The sequence below is a fragment of the Pygoscelis adeliae genome, unplaced genomic scaffold (genome assembly GCF_000699105.1).
Source record: "Pygoscelis adeliae isolate BGI_AS28 unplaced genomic scaffold, ASM69910v1 Scaffold57, whole genome shotgun sequence".
NCBI classification, from domain to species: domain Eukaryota; kingdom Metazoa; phylum Chordata; class Aves; order Sphenisciformes; family Spheniscidae; genus Pygoscelis; species Pygoscelis adeliae.
The window spans coordinates 939660-957353 of record NW_008825615.1 but is presented as its reverse complement, the minus strand read 5'-3'; the positions used below and the strand labels follow the sequence as shown (position 1 = coordinate 957353).

At 40.4% G+C, this 17694-nt stretch overlaps 2 protein-coding genes across 3 annotated transcripts in view; one reads left to right on the top strand and one right to left on the bottom strand.

The window, feature by feature from the left end:
• The window catches only part of ORC3 (origin recognition complex, subunit 3), a 37622-nt gene extending 26750 nt beyond the window's left edge, over positions 1 to 10872 (top strand). For both annotated transcript variants that reach the window (XM_009333095.1, XM_009333094.1), the window contains 7 exons: positions 92 to 225; positions 2678 to 2763; positions 3244 to 3341; positions 4250 to 4391; positions 8179 to 8295; positions 9419 to 9498; positions 10729 to 10872. In XM_009333095.1, coding sequence (XP_009331370.1) covers positions 92 to 225; positions 2678 to 2763; positions 3244 to 3341; positions 4250 to 4391; positions 8179 to 8295; positions 9419 to 9498; positions 10729 to 10834 — 763 coding nt within the window. In that variant the 3' untranslated portion in view covers positions 10835 to 10872. The remainder of the gene's footprint in view (positions 1 to 91; positions 226 to 2677; positions 2764 to 3243; positions 3342 to 4249; positions 4392 to 8178; positions 8296 to 9418; positions 9499 to 10728) is intronic.
• Positions 10873 to 16854: 5982 nt separating this feature from the next.
• Positions 16855 to 17694, bottom strand: part of AKIRIN2 (akirin 2) — a 39124-nt gene continuing 38284 nt past the window's right edge. The window contains exon 5 of the mRNA XM_009333217.1: positions 16855 to 17602. Coding sequence (XP_009331492.1) covers positions 17592 to 17602 — 11 coding nt within the window. The 3' untranslated portion in view covers positions 16855 to 17591. The remainder of the gene's footprint in view (positions 17603 to 17694) is intronic.

Here is a 17694-nt window from a genome sequence, read left to right as displayed (position 1 = left end):
AATTGTCTTTTAACTTTTTTTTCAACTAAGAATATTGAAAGCTGTTTCATCATTCTGCGTTTTAACTTCAGCCAACAATTGTGTCTTTTAGGATGTTGAATAAGTCTGATTTGGTAACCATGCTTCAACAATGTGTGGAAATTTTTGTGTCATCTTCTGGAAACGAGTTTGATAAGACAGTAGAGAGGTTGAAGGAGTTCTTGACCCAGTTTCAGAAACTAGAAGGTGGGTGTGTACCATCATAACATTCCATTGCAGATTATATTAAAGCTGTTTTATAATCTGACCAATGGGTATCATTTTGCCTGGTGATATCCTGTCATTGTATCAAACCATCAGATTTTTCAGGATTGTTTTTTTAAATACATGCACAAAATTAGGAGATGTTTATATTCTTTATTGGTATGTGGTTCATGCTTTTTATAATACAGAAGAGTGATGTAAGATAAGAAATTGGACAGATCAGCAAACATTACTCACTAAATCTGTCATACGTATATTTTGAGCATTTTATCAGATGTTGCAATCATTAAAAACATTTAACAAATAAAAACAGATATTGAAAGATAAATAGGAGCAGACTTCCTTATGACATGGTATTTAATCCAAATGTATATAATGTTCTTTCACCTGCACCTTCAGTTAAATTCATGTAAGAGCTGGGACACCCAGCGCCAGTTGTCAGGGCTCTGCTGACATGCTGTAACTTGTCAGTCCCATATATTTGATTGCTCATGGTAGAGGACATATTTGAAAGTTTAGTAAGGCAAATGAGTAGCAGCCTTCTATCTTTCAGAGGCAGGTTAACAGAAACTGCTGTATTCCTTCTGAAATAGGAATGTGACGTATTCCAGCATTATTCTGGAATAGGAATTTCGTTGCTTCCCCTGAACTACGGAGAAGTGCTCCCCTATGTTTCCCTTTTGAAGATGAAGTGGTTATCATCTGGTCTGTTATATGCATATTAAATGAAGTTCATTATCAGTGTGGTTGCTACCCAGCTTTTGGACAAGTAGGCAATAAGCCACCAAATGCAGTCTAATATTAATTAAAGTAGTCATGTAATGCTGTAGGGTTAACTGAGGCTTGTTTAGAAGAAGTGGCTCTTGCCTGTACCAGGTACTCTTGAATAAACATAGTAATAGCAGGGCTGTGGTACAGGAAATAGGTGATCACTTTGAAAAAGCTGTATGTGTCACTGAAGGTACCAGCACTGAAGAGTCTGAACTATGATGGAAAACCTAAAGGTTCACCTAGTTTGGAGAAAAAGAATTGAAGCAAAAGGCTTTTAAGTAGTTGGATTTTTACCTTGAAGGGAATAAATAAAAAAGAACAACTCTGGGAATTCAGGGACATGCAGAATTATAAAACAAAAAAGGCAGTATTTATTTTCAGTTAGGATTTGAAGATGTTTTTAAAGCAGAGAAGGTCTAATGAATCCATGAATGATCTTAGTTTGTTTTCAAAACAGATTTAAGCTGTAATGAAAAAGTGAGAAGGGGAAGTTAAGATAAACTTTACATGAATGGGTTGCTGAGTTAGGTGACTTCTTCCTGTATGTTTCTGTGATTGTGTTAATCTTTAGCTGGAGTTTTCAGAAGTCTGCCAAAAATGTTTCGTACCCAAATCTCCCACAGAGTCCTTAGAGTGAAAGGATAGTCCAAAATTTATTTATTTTTTTAACAACAACAAAGTCCATTTCCCCAACTGCCTAATGAACTGGGAAAAAAAACCCATGAAGCTTGAGGAGACAGAATATCCGTATGTTCACTCTATTTTGAGCTGAAGGATTTGATTAAAAAATATCTCAGAATATATCAGTGTAGTAGTGGAGAGCGGAAGTTCTCTGTTGTGAAGTCTTCAACACAAATACAAATGTCCACAGGGCACTGGAAAATACCAACTCATTCTATGTAGGTCACCAAAAAGCTTTTATATATCATGATTGTCACTGCTCATTGGCGCTTTACCTGTAGGTGGAATCTCCATCTTACCACCATGTTCATAAGGAAGGCAAGAAATCTAGTTACCTTTTGTTTTGATTTTGATTATCACTGATCTTGGCATTGATTGTGCTTTGGGAGTTTTTGCTTCTTTGTTTTTACCTAAAAATTACTAATTATTGGTGCAATTGATCAACAAACTACATGGCTATGAAAACAAAGTTTTGTTTTAAATTAAGATGAGAATAAAACTGGACAATGAAATACCTTAGCACGCTTTTGGTTTGCTGCTCTGGTTGCAGTTTCTGAGTTAAGCAGGAAGAACTCATTTCTTTCTTAGTGTGTTTTTTTTTGCACGACAAGGAAAAAATAACGCAGTGTGTCGCTTTTTGAACACTCCTAAAACATCAGTAGTATCTAGTACTAATCTGTCCAACTTACAAATGTTGAGAGCATGACCTAGGATGACATAAGCAGAATTCAAGTGATGTACAAGGCTTGTGCTGGATCTTTGCTCAGGGCTGAACTGCTTCGGTTACTTAATTACTGTTGGTTAAGCTGCACTGCAGACTCCTTTTTTAACAATCTTTTACAAGGTGCAAGACTCCAAGCTGCCTGTGTTTGGGTCTGGGTGAACACGTAACTGAACACTTCTCAGATTGCTTGGGTTAGGGGGTTTATATAGGTAGTCAGGAAAAGTTTACCCCACATATCAAACATTAGTTTTGTTCTAGTAGCAGAAGCTTTCCAAGAACAAGATGTGTCCATATCATCACAAAAGGAGCTCCAGAAGAAGACAGACCTTTATCATCTTCAGAAGGTTAGACCTGCGTAGGCTTTACTGACTAGTTCCTTAACTGAATCTTTTAAGATGTAATTGTCCATGGTTATTCTTCCCAGCTTGCTGGAGCTCTGAGTAAAGGTTGTGTATAAGTAACTCTTCTTAAAAATGAATGAATAAGTACCAACTATGTATGTCAGGCCCACCTGATGCACAGAAAATTATAGAAAATACCTGTCATAAACTAGGATTTTAAAATGCAAATTAGGGCTTTTCTTCTTATTTAACTTGTAAATTACACATTCTGCCTAACACACATTTCTTTGAATTTCCCAAACTCCTACCAGTTTGAGAACTGAATACACTGGCCTAAATAAAAATAACTGCACGATCACACTGTCAAACATCATCAGTGAAGACATGCCAGCAAAAATTAATTATACGTGTTAAACATATAGATTGTGTTCTCCAGAGAATAACTACCTCCCATGTAGCTTTATGCACCACTTTTTTTTAAAGACTTTGTTGGAGTTGAAGGAATCAAGGCGGTCTAAGAAACTGACAAAGTTTGAAATGCTTCGTTTTGAAGTTGTTGACTATATAGACAGTCTTGTAAGGTGAGCTTTCCCGTTTCATATTCCTGCATTAGTTTGCACTGTAAGTTGCAACAGAAATTTTGCTAACATGTTAATCTTGTCAAAATTGTGTCTTGGTCCCTGCGGTATGAAACACACTTTTTTCCCCCTTCCTATTCTTTCTTTGATGAGGGCTCTAAAAACAGTAATTAAAAAAAATAAATCTCTTTTCCATGGATTAGCAGAAGTAATTGGCACATGAATTGACCAACTTATTTTGGCTACAGAAAAAAGTTGAGGGAGGACTGGGTATATGTGGCAAAATAAAGGCAAGAGTTTTTACCCTAATCTTTGCTGATCTGTTCTACTTATGAAACTGTATAGATGTCAAGTGTGATATCCTATCCATTTTGGGAACTGTTTCGGTGAGCAAGGCATAGCAGATAGGGTTTTGGAGGCAGCTCTGTAGCAGAAAATGTGAAAGGCTTGGGGTGGGGGAAGAGATGAAGGCACTTGTTAATTATAGAGCCTTGCGGCGGGGGAGGCAGAGAAGCTAACAGAAGTATGACTGTGCCAAGAAAAAAAACTTCAAATAGGAAGACAAAGATGAGCAGAGACTCATCAGGAGGCCTCGAGACGGATAAGCAAGATCTGTGGAGTAGAGTACGTGACTCGTGTTGCCATTTCAGCTGCCGCCCTTATTTTTGAATTTGTCAGTGGCCCAGCTAGAGTTCTACGCTAAATCCGTTAAAAGTAGAGTTGATAATAACTGACTTCCCTGCTTAAAAGTTGATTTCAGCACTGTTCATCTCGTTTTTTCAGAGATTTATCAGTACTCATTGGGAAACATACATTCTTGTAGTCTCTGACTGCAGTAGACCTCTGTTGTTACCCTTAAGGTAAAGCTTGTATCTCCCCTCCTTCCCCCATACCTCATGTTGCTTTTTCAGAAATTACCTTGTTCCTGCAGACCACAAGACTCTGCATGAGATAGTGTATTTCAACACAGCCAGTGTTCTCCGTGGGCACTTGAATGCTGCCCCGAGGATTGCACTTCATACAGCTTTAAATAACCCATACTACTACCTGAAGGTAAGAAACAAGTGAGTTGTTTGTGGTGCTGGGGTAGTTTCTGAAGGCTGCACATGAGGATGATGTGTAAGGCTTAGTTTTGCTGTTTCATGAAGCTTGGCACACATTCAGCTGTTTTGCAGAGAACCGGCAAGTTAGTGTTGATAAGCAACTGGGGACTTTGCAAACAGCTAGGGAATCTGGCTGAAATAAAGAAGCTAATTATGGAAAGAGTTTTATATGGAGAATCCATTTCTCCAGAGTTTGTTCTAGTCGTGATCTTTTCTTTCTCCTGTAGATGTAGCAGAAAAGTCATTTTGTCCTCCATTACGAATGGGATGACTGTCCACGGGGAAAAATACAGTGTCTGTGGCTCTTCCCAGACACCTTCTTTACAGGGCTGGTGCTCAGTCCTCACTGTGTAGACTTCCTATAAGGTGAAGGCTCTGTTCAGGTGGAGTGATTTAACAGTAGCTTAAATACAGCATATTTAAAGGAGTCCTTTGTTTTTCTTCTGCATTTATTTTAGTATCTGTTGTGTATTGACATCCTGTCTTTTCCAAGTCCAAGAAAAGGATTGTCATTGATTCTATTAGTTAACCCTGCCCTTTTGTAGAGAAGAAAAGCAGACCCTTTTCCACTTCTTTCATAAATCAAATTCACAGGATGACCGAAAGAAAGGAATAGAGCGGGATTTGGAAAAGGAGTGAACATACATTTCTTTGTTTCGTCCTTGATTTTAGGTGCTACTTGGAGTTATCCTCATGCCCTAACATTACCCTTAAAAATGTGATTACAGTTTTGAAGAAAACATTGGTTGTAGCTGTATCTGAGTGATTATATGTTACTTGAGTCAAAGCCAACACTTATCAGGAACCATACTTGATAAAGATCAGTCTTTGAAATCTACAGTCTGATTTGTGTTGGGTTTGTTGGCACTGTGCCTCTACTTGAATGAGGGTTGTCAGTTTTGCTGTGTGCAGGAGTTATTTCTAAAACCACAGCTTATTTGTGAAAACAGTAGTTAGCAAGCGGGCTACCATTAAAGAGGCCTAATATGAACCTCAGTAATTTGTGTTTTTAGAAAACCTGTAAAAATATAGATTAGGAGAGCTAGCAAAATTTAGCTACTTATGTGTTTAATAAGTATTCTTTTTGATGAGTTGACAGGATTTAAAGCCCTCTGTCATCCTGCACTTTGTTCTTTGACATACTTTAACATTATTTCCGATGTTTTCTGAGTAGATTGTGAAGGTTTGGCATAGTTTCTAACAGCAGCAGTATTGGCTGAGTACCTTGCTTAGCATTTTAATCCATGTGAGTCAAAGAAATATTTTTTTCTTAATTGGATCCATGACTTCTGCATGGCTTGTACTTTCCTGGGCCATGAACAGAGCAAAGTTCTCTAGAGCTGTTCCTTCCAGAAGGCTAGGACAGAAAAGGATCTGCTTAAGTGGAGTACAAGCAAATGATTAATGTGTGATGCATTTCTTACAGGAATCCAGTCCAGTTATTTATTTAGCAAAATGTGAACCAAGGATCATACTTACCCTGAAAAAAAACCCACAGAAAAAGTGTAATTGTGTTTTTTCACTGATCCCTTGAAAATTCCACAAGTTGTAACCTGGAATACCAGCAAGGCACTGCTTAGTATTGCGTCAGCACAAGGCAATCTGATCTTGGATCTTCCTGGGGTTTAGAAGGTCATGCAAGTTTTGTTCTTGACTTTGGGTAAGAAGGGCAATTTTTCACATTGATCTCAAGGAATGAGCCCTATTACCCATGAAGATACTTTGATTGCTATGAAACGAAAATCCTCGAGTTGCAATTAAGCTCCCGTATCAGGGAAAGGGGATGCTAGCATTTGGTCCTTGGGAAAGATAGTAACATTGATTCCAGGGCAAGGTATGAGTCTGCCCTCTGTCTAGCCTCTGGGGGCAGGATCAAGCAAGAGAAACCCCTCATCAACAGTGTTCTGTGTTGCTCCCACTCCCATACTCTTTCTGAAACAGCACCTCTGTACTGTACAGGTGGTTTCCCAACTGGCTGCTCATTCTAGGGCAGCTTCCTGCTTGTCACTATAGTTATTTCCGTGTGCTGCCACCTCAGGAAGCTGAGGTTTCCCCGCACGCAGCTGCAGCTCTCTCCTGCTATGCTGTAAAGACTTGGCCTAGTTATCACAAGCGAGGATGAATTCTTTCAGGTGCTGGCAGAGACCCTGCCGTGCCAATCAGTCATATCTTCCCTGGATCATTCTCGGCATTTGCGTGTGGTCCAGCTAGATATTAATTCCTACAGATGAACCTGTTCCAGGAATGCAGTTGCTCTGGAAGTTGCATCCTCTCTTGGTTTGATAACTGTTCTGGCCTTAAGGTTAGAAAATCAATGCAAAGTGTAGGAAGCCACAGAGTTAGGAGAAGTAGCAGAGGAGAAAAGAGAAAGGCATAGGGTTATCCCTCTGGGCAGTGGTTGAGCCACTAGAGCAGCCAGGAGGTGTAACTTCATCCTGCCAGTTAGTAACACGGTAGTATTTGAAACTATTATGGTACGTTCCTGAATTATAATCTGATAAATTAATGTCTGGATTTTAACATTTTGAGGGTTTAGCCATGTTACTCTGAATTTATCTGGAGACCATCTGGACTGAACTGACAGACATTAACCTAACGTCTGCAGCTTTTGTGTTCCTTGTACAGAATAAATAAACTTGAAAATTGTTAGGCTTTCTGGAAATTGTGAAATGTCTCAGAAGTGCTAGAGTCCAAACTGAATCCAAGTCTCACAAATTGCAGGGATTGAGATTATGAAAGGTAAGCTAGAGATTCTTGAGCAAAGTTACATTCTTTGCCCAACCTTCTTTGCCATCTTGAAATGCATTTATTTATGAAGGTATCCTTGCTAGGGCTTTATAGACTTCCCAAAAGTAACTCACATATTTTACTAGTATATAAAAGCATTTTAGCAAAAATTTCTATGAACTGAAGAAAGGAATGAGCAGTGGTTGTTTTCATGTTAAGAGAGCTGGCTTCTTAAAGTGCATGAAAGTGACAATTGGGGGGGGGGGGGAATGAACTGACATGAAATGTTGTAAATTTCTGTAGCTCTACAGAGACTTTTGCTTCTGGCTCAAGTGCCTTTTTTGAATCTCAAGTAAATGGTTCAGTGCTGATGACCTGAATTTCCTGACATAGAGAATAGGTTGTGAGAAATCAGACTTTTGCCTTTATAGGTGCTGAGTTTCAAGCTAGAGAGGAATGATTGTTACACTTCAAAGATAGAACTCTGAGATGAGAGAAACAATTTTGCTTTTTAGTGTATCATCTGATAGATCTGTAATAAGACTTCCTCTTCCCTTTCGGGGGGACGGGGGGGAAGGGACACTTCTATTTTCTACATAGTACAGTCTGAGGCAAATGACGACTAGTTTCTTTGCCTGAATCCACAGAACAGAGTATATCTCTCTGATACGTAAATAGAACTAGCAAAAGAATTGGGGAAAAGCCTAATCAGATAATCACTCATTAGAGTAGAGACTGCGTAAGTGTACAAAATTGTAGAAGGAACACCAGGAGTGAAGTAGCTGGGAGGGTTTTTTTGTTAGGGCTTTTTAAATGGTATGTTTTCTTATTTTCCTGGGTTTTGGGTTTATTTTTTAATTTGTACCATCAACTTGCCATTAAACACGCACAGTAAACATTTGGTTAAAATACCTACCGTGTGAGTTTCCCAAAATAATGTTACATCGAGCCCTTAAAATTGTTCAAGATTAAAAACTGATCAAAGTTACTGCCTTCATTTTTTTCATCAGAATCAAGCTTTGAAAAGTGACGGAGGAAGAATTTCTAATAAAGCCCCTGACATATGCATAGTGTATAAGCTTCATTTGGAGTGTGGCAGATTGATCAATCTCGTTGATTGGTTAGAGGTATGTGACAATGCAAACAGTGCCTTTACCTGCTTTCAGTATTCTGATTCATCTTTTTGCTGCAAGTCTGCTTTTCTTTAGTGCCCCTTTTGACAGCTTAAATCATTGCGTACTTCAGTCCCTCCTGTGCAAGAGCACACAGTAACTCCCATCACCAGCCCACAGAGTCTTCCTCTGACTACTGTGAATCATTTAGTTCCAGCATTATTACTCTGTAATGAAAATCTTTTGCTTCTATTTTATGCTTGGCACAGATCAGATTTTATGCTTCACAAAGCTACCTTTTTTCCCCCCCCTTTAAGTATTCTGTGACACTTTTATGGAAACAGGCAAGCGCTGCTGCTTGCCAAGCGTGGAGCTCTGGGAGAGAACGCTTGTGTTAGGGAAGAGCAAAGGCCCTTCTAGCCTGATATCCTGTCTCATACTGTGACCAAAAGCAGAGAGAGTGTAACAAGAGAACATACATTTATATGATACGTCCTCCAAATACTCCCTAGCTAATAATCGTGTTTTAGCTCTAAAGTTTCCTGAACGGCAATGGTTTCTCTGTATTTTGTAAGCCTACCTGGGATTACATTACTAGTGTAACTTCTTAGCAAGCGCAGCATCCTCTGGCAAGAAATTCTGTAGCTTAACTACATGTAGTGCAGAGGACACGCCTTTTACTTGTTCTGAGTATGTTGTTTGCTGCTGTCTTGTGTATTGGAAATAAAAGTGGACAGAAGATTCCTACCCAGCCTCTTGCTGTCCCTCAGTTTTATAGATTTCTTCACAGCCAACTTAACTCTTTCATCTTTCCAGAATGTTCAAGCAGTCTTGCTTTGAGAATGTGTTTCAGCTCTGTATTTCTTCTGAGAATGGGTCAGGGACCAGAACTGTATTGGGATTTAAAATGCAGGCACACAGCTTCATAGAGTGGTGTCTTTCATTCTGTATTCCTGCCATGCTAATGTGTAACCTTGCTTGCTCTTTTGATTGCTGCTGAACTGACATTCTCATGGAGTTAACATTCCAAGATCTCGTTCCTCCTGAGTGATGGTCATCAGCTCAGAGCTCGTTATTTTATGTGCAGCTCTGTCTGTCTATGAAACGCGTTAAATCTCTGCTGCTTTTCCCTTTCTAGGCTTTCTCAACTGTGGTGATGGCAGTTGAGGGACCAAATGCAGATGCAGCTTCCTCAGACCAGGTGGATGATATTATCCAGTATCCTTTCTCATTTCTCTCAAGTTTGGCATTCAAATGCTTACAGGATTAATGAACCAGGCTTCACATGCACTGATAACTAACTTCAGAAAAATAAGACGACTCGTTTAAACAGCCTTAATGTACTGAAAATGTCACAGAAATAGATCAGCTGAAATAGTTGGACTGGGGGTGGCGAGGTAAGAGCGCAGCTTTTGTCCAGAGAAGCTGTTTGGGTCTGAAACAGAACCAACAGTCCGTAAAACAAGTTGAAGCTATTCTACTTGGTTAAATCATCTGAGAGTTGGTGCAGCTGCTGCATCGGGGGAGACCATTACTGGGGAACAGATGATAGGATAGCTGTGACCTAGAGAGCAGATGGAGAAATAGAGACAGTAGTTTATTATGTGGAAGATGGAAGCGTTAGCAGAGGAAACCCTTACAAAAGTAGTCTCTCTGTAGAAGCCGTAAGTTCTAGTACCTTAGAGCGGAGAATTTTAGTTCCCACAAAACATCCATTCTGCTTTTCACTTTGTCCCGATTCTTAAGTGAGGTCTGCAAAATATTTGAAGGATGAGCATTAGAACCAAAACTCATGGCTACAACAGTAGTGCTGCCACAGAGAAGAGATGAATAGTTGTACAAAAGGAGGCTTAACTAACAGGAAGAATACGTACATGCTCTAATACTACACCTAGCTTTCCTTTAGTATAAGGCCTTTTGGTTTTTTACAAGTTCCACTGGTAATAATTAACACAAAATTATATTCCCTATTTAACTCAAGGATATATAGCTGCGTGTCAGGGAGGCAGCAAAAAAGGTGGAGTGAATAGCAAGTAAAGAAAAGGTGATGCTGTTTTATGAGACCTCAAAAAAAATCTCTATAATTACCTATCTTCCCACTTTTTTTGTCAAGGGACATGAAAGCATAAATTCTTTCTTCTTCTGAGAGACTACAAAATTAGTATCTTTGTAGGCTTTAAACTTCTCTTAGCAGCGGGGAAAGGAACTCTTCCTTCATTGCCACATTGTATGCACATAGCAAAAGAAATACTGATTAGCTTGAAGATTTGTGCTTCTGTAGACAAATCACGCTCTGCCCTCATTTCCAACAATTTTAGTGTGCAGCACCACATTTTGTGTAATCTGTGCTTACCATGACTTAGAAATCTTCCCCTCCTCGAGAGAACGGTGCCTCCATCAGTATGCGTCATAAAAGGTGTACTCTGTCTCCTTTACTGACATGCCCAGTGCTCGTTTTATTCGAGCTGTTTCCGAACTGGAACTCTTAGGCTTCATAAAGCCTAGCAAGCGGAAAACCGACCACGTGGCAAGGTTGACATGGGGAGGCTGTTGACGTGCCACCGAGATCTTAATAAACCCGTTCTTTCTAACGTTGTGCAATGGCTGTGTTCCCACTAAACTGGTCCTCGCTAACTTTGCAGACTGAGTCAAAGTCAATGATGACTGAATGCTGAGAGATACATTCTGAGTGCCTGCACAGACTTGAATAGCAATGTTGTTTTTTAATACTCAGCCTCCCTGTGTAATGTACTGCTCTATTAATGCTCATGTTCCAAATACTGTATTGTTGTGCCAGTTTTCATCTTCTTTGATGTGTGATGTTTAACACTATACTGATATAATTCAGGCTAGCAAGCCAAAAGGACAACACTGGCTGTGTAAGTTACAGAAGTGATGAAGCAGTATTATTAACTTGCTTATAAGCTGACAGGATTTGAGTCATCGTTATAAAACGCCTTCCAGATCCTTGAACTACACACTTAAAAATAAATAAAAAGTCTGCTAAAAAAGACAATAAGCTTCCATGTAAACCTCTGCTGCACGTCCTTCAAACCAGAAGTGGTTGTAACTCCCTGAAAACTCCTTCATGAGGAGGAGAAAGGGACAGAATAGTTTTGAAGATACAGATTTCTGCTCTTTGAGAAGAGCAAACACAAACTGTTTAAATCATTCCCTTTTTCTAGTGAAGTTGATTAGTACTAGCTGACTTCTGCTGACAGGGGAACTTGTGTCAGCATAGACTAAATGAGAACGTAGCACTCATGCACACTGGAGGAAGGTAGTAAAATCCACACCTACAGTACACACTGTAACTCTTCTCTTTGCTGAGGATTTGTACTGTACACAAGCAAAGGAAACAGCTGTGTGAAAATAACTATTGGCTGAGTGTTAAAGCACTGCTTATCTGACAGATCTTCAAAGAACCTTCTCAGCCACTTGGCCCTGCGCAATAAGCCAGCCCAGGATGCGCTCTCTGAGCTTCTGCCAGCACGGAGCAGTGCCTACACCCAAGTGCAGGTTACCAATTCTGTACTGTTTGTAGGAAGAGGACTGGAATGGCTCACAGCTGCTTCCGATTTGGTCAGGACAGACCAAAGAGCTGCTGTTCTCTGCCTAGAGTCAGTCACAGATCAGTGCCTGATACTGTAACAAAAGCCACAAATAAAACACTGTGCCAAAAAGCTGGAAAAAACCCCACAGTCATTGCTGGAGTTCTGGTCCCCAAGGAAGCTGATAAGAAAAACCTACACCCGTTTCCAGGTATCAGAGTAACACAGGTATGTCCTAACCAGCCCAATCTTTTTTCTTTGGCACTCAAAAGCTACAGTGCAGATCTTAACTGCATTAAGCTTCAGCTTCCCTCAGACTCAGTTTGGGGAGCAGACATATTTATGATGATGTCCGTGTCCCATGTTTTCCAACCACGGAAAAAACCTTAGAAACCAAGAGGGAAAAGCTGTGTTTTCCTCCAGAACAGGATGCACGTCTGCCATACATTGTTAAACCAGCCCCAGGGCTGCGACGTGCATTTCAGCAGCATGGGTGGTGGACACTTCAGGTCAGTCTTGCCACCTAGGAAAGGTATGCGCAGTTGAAGTGTTCAGTCTTTGTCCCTCCCAGCCTACTTAAAAATTGAATGGCGATTACTTCAGTTTATCATAAGAGACTGTATTTACCTCCAAAAACCACCCAGACTTCCTCAGCTGAGTGTGAGAGGACTACAGCCGCCTTCACTTCCCCTCTATGTGAAGCATTTAAGTGCTGCTCTTAGTGCATGTGTTCAGCTGTCAGTAGAATCCAGATGCTCCCACTTAGTTGCACTGGCACTCCAGCCTACTCAAAACAACTGAAAAGGATAGCCTGGAGGGCTGAATATCGAATCACCCGCATAAACCGTATCTCTACTAGGAGGGGGGGGGGGGGGGGAAGTCTTACTACTAGGACCTGTAACTTACCAGGCTGTTTACCCAAGAATGTATGTAAGATAGGTTAGGCTTGTTTTAAATACCCTCAGAGAGGGTAGGAGTCACGTATTTCCCCATTGCCCTAATTGCAGAGACACGGTAACACCTCCTGCTGTACTTGAGGGAGGGCCCAGTTCTAAGTGTTGCCAGGCAAATTAAGAGGCTGAGGAGGACGAGCAGTTTATCAGCCTTTATACTGCCTAAACATACAACCTGGGAAATGTAACGATGGAAACCCAGAGGGCCTCAGTGGAGCAGCTGCAGAAGTTCCTCTCTTCCACCAAGACACAGGGGTAAGCAAATTCCACCGTTCTTCACTCCAGAGACCAAGCTAGGGCACCTATATCGTAGTGGTCTTTGTACGCACGGCTTTCGAGCGGCAGAGAGGAAAGTGAGACATTCCAGTGGGAGGGCAATGCCGAATGGCCCTCCTCTGTCCTGAACCTCACCTACTTATCTTGCAAATACACTTGACGAATGGAAGGGAACAGCAAAACAGCCAAATATCTCGCTGATCTGCGAGAGGACACAGAGCCAAGCGCTCTGCGCAGCTGTCCTCTGCCACCTGCCTGCAGCCTCCCCTCCCCTAACCTCACCCAATGCAAGATAAGCCCACACCATCTAGCCGACAGCTTTTGAGGGCAAAATATTTGGAAATAAAGAGAAGCAAGCCTCAACAGTGCGTGGCTTTTAATCCCCAAATGTGCAGGCAACATGACATTAAAACAAAAAAATTAATAGTTAATGGCTGTTTCTTCCCTTTAAGTAAACACAAATTTTGAAGCTTAAAGTCACATTTGCGGTGCTATATACAGTTTCTCAGGATCAAATCTTTAATTCAGCACTTGGCACTTCCCACTGTAAGATGTATAAAGGGGAAAGACTTGACTAAGATTACGTAGGAAGTACTGTGTAATTTCATTTTCTTCAGCAAGGAGGGTAGGAAGGTTGGACAGTTAAAAACACAAACTAAACAAAACTGGTCATGAATGTCATTTAGTTTGCCTTTCTTCAGAGGCTGGACTTTGCAGTCGGAGTCCTAGCTGTCTGGAAAGAGCTTAGCATCGCTGAATTCTGAACCAACATCAGTAACAGCAGAGACGCTACAGCTATGGAAAAGCACCTTGTGCTTTTCCTCCTTTAATGGAATTCTGGTGCTCAGGGTCTAGTAACACCAGGCTTTCCGTTTGCAGATAATCTTGCTATATAGTATGAATTTTACATTTGGCTCCTCTCATATGATTTATTTTACTACTTTTTGTGGTAAATATTCCAAACTCACCCTCACATACCTTAGCTGAAATACACACACAGGAGATTTCAACTGCAAACGTATATGTAATTTTAAAATGTTCATTTCTACAACTGTCTGCACAGTAGTAACATGTTCTGCAAGACACTCCAGGAAGCCTTCTCTGTCCGCAATGTTCACTGGAAGCGAACAGGACAGAAAACCAAAAAGCCAATGTTTGTATTGTGGTACTGGTTCTGAAACGGGAACAATGTAAAGCCTCACCTCTGAACTGGTAACTGTATTGTATTCGTCAATAGCCACACGTTTCAACAAAACTACTGCCAAAAATCGGACCTGAAAGTAAGTTAACTCTTGTTTGAGTAGTTTACCATTTTTCTCTACTGTTACAGATGCTGTTCTTTGACACCTCTTTACACTACTGCACTACTGCTTTCAAACACAAACTTGGTAATTTTTCTTTTATCTTGGAGCCTACAACAGCAGTAAAATACAAGAATGTAAGAATAAGCCAGGTGCCTGTAAACACCAAACATTCATCCTCACATTTTCCATCTGGGAGAATTGCTTCCAATACAAAGGTCACGAGCACCAGTTCACAATGACAGCATAAACTCTTAATACTTTACCAACCTTGGTTTTTTCCTCCCCACTGTGGAATCACAGAGCTAAATCATTCCCAAGTCCCAGCTCAGGAATGAAGGGAGCGTTCATGAAACGCAGTTTCTAACCAGAACCTGCTAACGGTCTTGCTGTTCCAGAGTACACGGGCAGATCTCAAGCATCAGCACACAAGACTGCTTGAATCTCCTTCCTTTCCAACTTTGAAAAATGCTGAATAATCTTACGGTTATACGCTTTCACCTCTACACACAAAAACACGCTGTCAGGATGTACATGCTGCTTTTTAAGTATACAGTAACTGAGATCTGCTTGAAAAGAATTTACACATCACTACCTTAAAAACAGGTTAACCAAGATCTTTGGTTTCACTCTGTTAAGTTGCAATTAACTGTCCTCAGCTTGCTTTGCTTTTGGCTAGACTGCAGTTACATACAAATTGCAAAAATATTCTAAATGGGGCCACCACAAGATACAGTGCCAAGAATTCAGTAGTTATAGGATCTTACCCATTTCTACTTGACTCGGAAGCCTTTGAAAAGGCTCTCCAAAGCAGGTTTGTTTAAAGCACCAGCCTGCTCCTCACAGCACCCCAATTTTCCTAATTTTTTTCAACAGTAATCAAGCAGCCAACCATTTTCCTGCTAAAGAATAAGTCACCTGTCAGAACAAGCCTTTCATGTGAAATTCATCGCATCAGATATTGGCACTGAGATTAGGAAAAGGAGCCAGTCTGAAGTCCAAGACAGAACAAGCAGCAGGTTAAAAAATGAAAAATTTCAAAGAATGCAACCTCATTTTCAAAACAGGCACAAATTAAGCATACCACAGCTGTGATGCATAAGCACCCACGGTGGCATTATATTTAATCTGCCAGAAGACTGCTTATTATGCATTAATTTGGAGCAGCACAAGAGTGGCTGGCTGCTAACATGACATCACTTCTTATTTATAACAACTCTTAATATCCCAAAAGATAAGCTGAGACGCAGAGATCATCACAATGGCTGGTATCTTAATTCTACTCCCCTCTGAAATTATCAGTTAGGCATACACACATTTCTATCGAGTCAGAACAAGGATCTTCTAGAACACAGGAGATACAGGAAATGTGTCAGGACACTGGAATTTGGGTAGTGGTCCACCTAGAAGCAGTGGTTTTCCTACCCTGGGCAAGTTAACAATAAAAGGAGGTAAAAAAAATGAGGAGCAGGAAGGAGAGAGACTGAGAACCCCGAGGCAGACAACAGAAGTTACAGCCCTTGATAGTTTTATCTTCAGTAACAGAAGACCCAAGAGGGGAGTCTAGCAGAGTTTTCCCATTTCTGAGATTCTGAAAATACAGTAAAAAGAAGCCAAGTATTTGGGTAAGATAGGTTTCAAGAAAGTGAGCAGAAAATACTCCGATACCGTGGCAACGTGCCTAATTCTGAACCTGTAATCTCACCACTACGTGAATAAAAGTTCACTAAGAACCAGAGTTCATCACATGGCTTCTCTGAAATCCTAAGTATCAGCATGAGCCAATTAATGTGTGCATCTACCAGCTGAAGTTTCAATAACATTTCAACTGAACCTCTCCCCTTAATTCGAAATGGTACAAAGATCTATTAACACAACAGACTTCCACTTAACCAGAAGCTGATAGTAAGTTAGAAAAGACAACGGTTTGTAATCAAAGTGTTACTTTGAAACTACTTTAAAGTCCCCAAAGCAGATAACCCAAGCCATTTGGTAAGCAACACTTCTACCCCACAGCACACAGAGCTGGACCTGCCATGTAGTAACTGTTCAGTAATCCACACTGCGACTCAGAATTGCACAGCCAGCAGCAGCCAGCACTGATACAGCAGTCTGGAAACAGCTGAATGCATCCAACCGCAAACTCCTCGACCCTGAACACAAAGATTACCACACCTTTAGCTCTTCCAACACCCACCTAGTTCCAGCTTGTGGTGTAAGCACCTGCTCTATCTTCTGAACAGATTCTTCTTTGATGTGTCATTTAAATCTGAAGGAAGACGAGCACAGCTGTTGGAGTCAGCTGCAGCAAGTTAAATCAACAGTTTCTTGTCAGTTCTCTAACAAGCGTGCTTCCACAACAGGAAACAATACAGCCAATCTAAGGGAGATTTCTTTTCCTCTGAAGAATTACCTGGGATTTTCATCCACCTCCTTCTCCCGATCTAAAATTCTGACCCACCCACTATTGCTAGTAAATAAAGTTTTCATTTAAACACTCAGATTTAAGTTTATTCATACACAGCAGAAGTTCCACCTGCATATTAAAAACAAACAGATTAGAAGTAAATGTTTTATTCTTCCAACTAAATTCCAGTACTACAAGGGCAGTAAAACAATGATACACTGAAAAATTGCAGCAATAAACATTTGTTAAAGACTGATAGAATAAATAAAAACTACAAAAATGAGAAATCATATAAACCCATTCTTAACCCCCAAAAAAGTCATGGAATACAGAAATGCCCTCCTTCACTATTTCACAGGCAGTACTGTGGGCTATTTGCTTAAAATTGTCCTGGGATTACATTCTAACTTAACTGTGATTACAGCTTTGTTGTAGTGCACAGTTATGAAAACCACACTAACTTCAGTCAGAAGTGTCATTCTACATTTTTATTTACACAACCAGTGAAGGGCAACTTCTAGAACACCAGCTTTAATCCTTTACTTTTTCAAACTTATTAACATAAGAAGCCAAATTGTAATGATACAGCAAATGAGGCCACTGGTATTATTACAGGTAGCAAAGGTCCACATCCAGGTGGTACTGACATCAGGGAGCACTCCAAAACCAGTTGCTGCATAAGAGTGGTTGCCACTGACAAAAGCTTGAAATAACCTGTGTTCACAGGGGGAAAAAATATGGCATTGCTGCAAGTCTTTACTGGGACAGCTTGCAACAATAAAACAGGGTGTATAGGGCAGCCCACATATGCAGAAAGTGTGATTCATGAAACGTCTGCAAAGAGAAAAAAAAAACCCAAGAGTTAATGATGGAGTTAACAAATGCCAGCTCTATCACAAACCTGTAATGGCAGTATCAAAACCTGC